The sequence below is a fragment of the Prunus persica genome, chromosome G5 (genome assembly GCF_000346465.2).
Source record: "Prunus persica cultivar Lovell chromosome G5, Prunus_persica_NCBIv2, whole genome shotgun sequence".
In the NCBI taxonomy this organism is placed as follows: domain Eukaryota; kingdom Viridiplantae; phylum Streptophyta; class Magnoliopsida; order Rosales; family Rosaceae; genus Prunus; species Prunus persica.
Window position 1 is genome coordinate 6,204,121 of NC_034013.1, and position 5,520 is coordinate 6,209,640.

The 5,520-nt window shown below is 36.9% G+C and overlaps 1 protein-coding gene across 1 annotated transcript; it reads left to right on the forward strand.

Annotated features, from left to right (window-relative positions):
• Positions 60–2,844, forward strand: LOC109949223. Its single transcript, XM_020564283.1, has 9 exons — positions 60–151; positions 232–744; positions 840–1,055; positions 1,160–1,252; positions 1,329–1,436; positions 1,626–1,889; positions 1,986–2,039; positions 2,137–2,473; positions 2,566–2,844. The coding sequence occupies exons 1-8, from the start codon at positions 137–139 to the stop codon at positions 2,470–2,472; spliced, it is 1,599 nt and encodes a 532-aa protein (XP_020419872.1). The 5' UTR covers positions 60–136; the 3' UTR covers position 2,473; positions 2,566–2,844.

Sequence of the window (5,520 nt, forward strand, 5' to 3'; positions counted from 1 at the left end):
TGAGTGGTGATTTATTAAATTTCACTGTCAGCTGATAGTATATAGGGATAATATGTCACTTCATAGCTAAACCATGTACTTCTTATTGTTTTCCAGGTTGGTTGCTGTCAAAGTCTTTTGAAAAGTATATCACAAGATGTCTGGTTGTAAGGTAGGACTAATTTTTTTTTACTTTTCTTCAAAGTGAATAATACTTGGTAATAATTTTATTTATGTATTTTTGCTGTGAAGTCTTCTGAGATTATTGCAAAGAGAACAGCAAAGCAACTCAAGGCAGCATTGGCTATTGCAACTCAACGTCGAAATTTAGGAATTCGTATATGTGATGAAAGGATGAATAACAAAGAGAAACAACCAAGAGGTACACAGCAAGACAATTCGCAGCAGGAAACTACCATTAGAGGACATCGTGAAAATGAGGTTAGAACATCTAATGTGAGGTCCAATTCTTCATCTACTCATCCAGCTACTGATGTAGAAGAGCAGCCAGCACAAGCTCAAAATGTTACACAAACCAAAGAACAAAAAAAGAAGCGAGGTCCTACTAGAATGGCAGTTATTCCCCAAGGCAAAAAATCACGGTTAGAAGTTAGTTTCAATCTCGGTGGACAACTATGTGGTCCAAATTCAGAGTCTTTTGCCTCATTTCTTGGGGTCTTAACGCGAGCGCATGTGCCTATTGTTATGTCAAATTGGAAGGACCTTAAAGAAAAAAACAAGGATGAGCTTTGGTCATTACTTCAGGTTTGCTTTTTCTTTTTTCTTTTTTTATATACCAAACTATTATTTGATTTGTTCTCTATTTAGAAACTAAACTACTATTGTATTTGAAAATACAGCAAAACTACATAGTGGGAGATGAGCATAAAAATTTTATTTTTAGGATGATGGGGAAATATTGGAGACAATTTAAATCAAAAATAACAACAGCAATTCGTGAAGCAAGTAAAAGAAAGCATAAGGCACGTGCCATTTCCCTTGTGAAGCCAGACAATGTAAAGTCAAAGGAAGATTGGGACAAATTTGTCAAAGAAAGACTTGGAGCGGAATTTCAAGTGGGTATTTCTTTCTTAGCAATAATTATACTTTCAGGTATTCTTATCAATTTCTAACATTTTTTTTTTTTTTTACTCATGCAACTATTTGTTGTCTCTTGTAGAAACTAAGTGAAAAGTTTAAAGCAATGAGAAAGAAGCAAAAGTACACACATACAATGAGTCGAAAAGGCTATGCCCGTATGGAGTATGACATGGTATGATTACTAAGCATACGACAAAATATTTAATTTAATTTTTTTTCAAGTAGATACCTAATTTGTTCTCATGTAGAAATTAAATCATCCAAATCCTGAAGAAATAAATAGAGTGACATTGTGGACAAAAGCGCATGAGAGAAAGGATGGTACACCAATTAACGAAGTTGTTAGCAACATATTGGTAAGACACCAAATGGAAGTTTCAAATTAATATTATTTGTCTGTGTGACTTAGTCAGTTGAAGCTGCTGAGATTTATTTTGTTGAAGTGTTGGGGTTTGGTTATGATGCATTAATTTTTATAAGAAAATAAGCTCTTGTTTCTGCATAAGTGATGTTAATTTATTAAGCTTGTGTTTTATATGTTATAGAAAGATATAAAGACGTGCAATGAGTCGAAAGAGAATCCACCAGCGAGAAATTCTATACGAGATGATGCTATAGCAAGAGTTTTGGGACCTGAAACTCGTGGCCGAGTTCGAGGGCTTGGGTTTGGTGCAACACCCTCTAGAGTAGATGCAGTAATTCAAGGCAGTGAACGAGTTAAAGAACTTGAATCCGTAGTGAAATCTCAATCTCAAAGGATGCAGCTAATTGAAGCCAAACTTGAAGCATTTATTAAAATGTCTCAAGAGGTATAAAATTCTTAAAATAATCTATGAAGCATTTATTCATATAGTTATTTATTAAATCACAAATTTTGTCTCAAGCTTATCTTTAACTTTTTACAGCCTCAAAATAAGAATGTAGAGGATATGATAAGTGCACATGCATGTACTCCTCAAGTAAGTATTTTTCATGATAATTATAGCATGATATAGTAATCTATGAGGTAGCTTATAATTTCTAAATTATTGTTATCTTCCATTGTATTTCATATAGTCACAACAAGGAAGCCGTCATGTACAAGATAAAAGTTACAATGTGAATGCAAGATGTGGTCAAAGTAGCAATCTTGAATATGGAAGATGTCAACTTTTACACTGGTACAATTTTGAATTGGAGCAAGTTGTAGCTGAGGGACATATTGCCTCAACAGACCCAACTGTTAAAGTTCATCATATGCCTATTGGACGTGATTGTTGGAAGGTTTGGGTTGATGAAGTGCTTGATGAAGAACTTAACTTGTATAGACCCACAGATGAAGCGCGAAGACTTGGTGAAGCTTTAGGCAGTACTGTTGCATGGCCAAAAAGCTGTATAAAATTGCTTAACTAAGGTATTTTTCTATTTACTTTGACATTGCTGAACATTCAAAGTTTCTATATAACGTACTAATCTCTTTTTTGCTACGTATGTTACTTTTTTCAGGTGCTTAGACCATGTTTGACAAGGCTTTCAAATTGTGATACTCAACAGTTTGACAAGGATTTTGAGGTGCAACTAACCAAGTTTCTAAAGCATGTTTCAGCATGATCTTTAAGTGCAATCAATCATGTTTTTAGATCATTCTGACAAGGATTTTGAATTGTAATTATAGGCATAGAACAATCATTTTGCACAATTAGAATTGGGATGAATATATCTTTCTAATATGTATGGAACTCCTTATTTATCTTTTGAATGAAAGCTGTGTATTATAGGCTGTCTTATGAATGTGAAGTAAGGAAATATTTATGTTTATCACAGAGCTTCGATTTATAGATAAATTATATCAGGTAATTTTGATAATTATTAAAAATATATATATTTGAAAAAATATATATTTGATATAACAACGTGCATTGGCTGTTGTCAAAACATAAACAACAACGAGCTCAGACACGTTGTCGTAATATTATAAGACAACATGCTAGGCACGTTGTTGTTAATTGATCCCACAACGCGCGAGTGTTGTAGTTAATGTTGTTCACAACGAGCGCCAAAATAAACAATGACGCGTAATCCGTGTTGTCGAAAGCCCTAAACCTTTTAACGACATCGGCTTCAACAACGTGCGCCGCATGTTGTCAATATGTTTTCACAACGCACATTGCGCGTTGTTAAAGGATTTTTTTCTTGTAGTGTTTGCATGAAGAAGATGAAGTTTTGCACTTCATTGATGTACCTACTGTGGTGCACAACTAAGTTTCGGAAGGTAAGTGAATAAAATTTATAATTTAAAAAAAGAAAAAGAAAAAACGACGGGTCGTGTTATTCTTGCGACCGGTCACCTTAATCAACAATATTCAAAATGACCGGTCGCTCCTAATTTGCGACCGATTGCGCGACGCGCTGGGTCCATTTCTTCTTTCGTCTTTTTTTTCTCTCTCTTCTCTCTCCACGCTTCTTCTTCCTTGCGACAGACCATCCCTCTTTCTCTCTCCTTGCGATTTTTCTCTCTTACCTTTAGCTTCTATGGAAAATACAATGAAACTATTGTCAGAGAATTCTTGCTGCTTTTCCTAGGGTGGAGACTTTTGAAAACCAGAATGAGCCCATTAAGGTTCAGGAAAAAAAATGTTGTGCTCTCCCCTTCACTCATTGTGATATTCTAAATTTGCATAGGGGGGGATACTTATGATTGGAACCGATATGCGGCTAGTGATTTCAGTTTGCAAGACGCAGCTGAAGAGCTTTTTTATACTAACCCTGCTGCCTTTGCGTCTCAAAACAAAAAGACCGCCCTCATTCAGGGTAAGTTGACACCCTACTTTGCCATCTTGTGGAATTTTGTGCGCCACAACATCTATCCATCCGGCCAACGGTTGACAATTACTACTATAGGGGTAAAGGTCATGAAAATTTTGCATGAGGGAACTTTTTCCCTACCTGTAGAGGACATCATTTTTCATCACTTAAAGGCTTATGCACGAAAGAAAAACATCATTTATTATCCTTGTCTTGTAAGCATGATCTGTGTACACTTTGGTGTTCGGGCACGTTCCGGTGACATAATTTCTGAACCCATGGGTTCTATCTTAGACACTTCGGTGTCTAAGAGTGTTTCTCAGAGGCGTGATGCTCCCACACCAGTTACAGTGCCACACTCTATGCCTCCACCACAGCCTCGTATGCCAGCATCCTCCAAGCCATTTCCTCCTGCTCCTCGTATTGAAACTTCCTCTTGGTATCCCAGTCTCCAAGCTATTTGGGACATGCAAATGCTGCAATACCAGCAGATGCAGCGGATGGGCACATGTATTGATGCCATCACCTCTAGATGTCAGGTCAGCCAGGGATCATTCCAGGAGAGGATGCTGATGCTGATGATGATGACGAATCGACTTTGAGAGTGTTGTTCCCATTTTACTGTGGTTTTATTTTTTCACAGTTGTTTTGTTTTATTTATGTCATTTTTTAATTTTTGTGTAACTCTGTTGTTTTGTCATTTTTTGAACTTCACTATTTATTTTTTATTTTTTTATTTTTTTTATCTTTCTTCCAACTCTTGTTTATGATATTGTTTGTTCCTAAATTTTCATCATTCACGACTATGTTTCATATAAGTTGGGAAGTGGTTTGCTTTATGATTGCACACTTTAAATCTTGGCTTAAATGCTTATTCATTTCAAAACATGTGATTACAAACATAAACCTGATAATGCATACACAGATTTCTAGATCACATGTTTCTTTTCGCATTTTGAGCCGCATGATGCTTCATGCTAACTATCTCTGTTGGCTTTTTCTTGTAGGACCTGCACTAGCTCTGCATAGTCTGCGTTTCTCTTTTTCAGTGCTCCTATCTGTCTGTTGGCATAATCCAACATCCGTTGTGACTCTGCAACTTGAGCCTTCAAAGAAGCTACTTCCTCAATTAGCACAGCACACTCTTGTGCCTTGGCTAGTAGCCACATACCAACCTTTGTAGCCAAGGCCGTGTTGTGCATGGTTAGGGCGTGGGACTCCTCTACTGCAACCCTGTCAAACCTCTGTGCTATGTGCCGATGATCTGTCGGTGTGAGTCTACTGGCAACCATGCCTCCCAGCAATATTACTCTGTTCGGCATTGCCTCAGTGAATGTTGAGGCCGTGCCATGAAGGTAGGAGGAGTTTGGGAAGACATGGTTTGGAGAAGCATTTATTTGGGTCGACGGTAGCGCAATGGATAAATTCATATTGAGATCATTGAGGGGAGTGGATGAGGTTGCCATTGTTTTTCTTGATTATTCGATACTTTTCTCTGAGTTTTCAGGAAGAAATGTGAAATTGGTACGTAGGTGACGAGGGGTAAATTTAAATGCTATTCAAACAGACACAGCAATATTCACACACTTTAAAACTTGACCAAAGATGATTATGACTAGTCAACAACTAGTCATGAAAGCCATAACCAAGAACACA

Bases quoted from the DNA above. Each gene is read 5' to 3' on its own strand.
- LOC109949223 (XM_020564283.1), top strand. The intron at 745-839 runs GTTTGCTTTTTC...TTGAAAATACAG, and splicing joins AGCTTTGGTCATTACTTCAG to CAAAACTACATAGTGGGAGA. The intron at 2,040-2,136 runs GTAAGTATTTTT...TATTTCATATAG, and splicing joins CACATGCATGTACTCCTCAA to TCACAACAAGGAAGCCGTCA.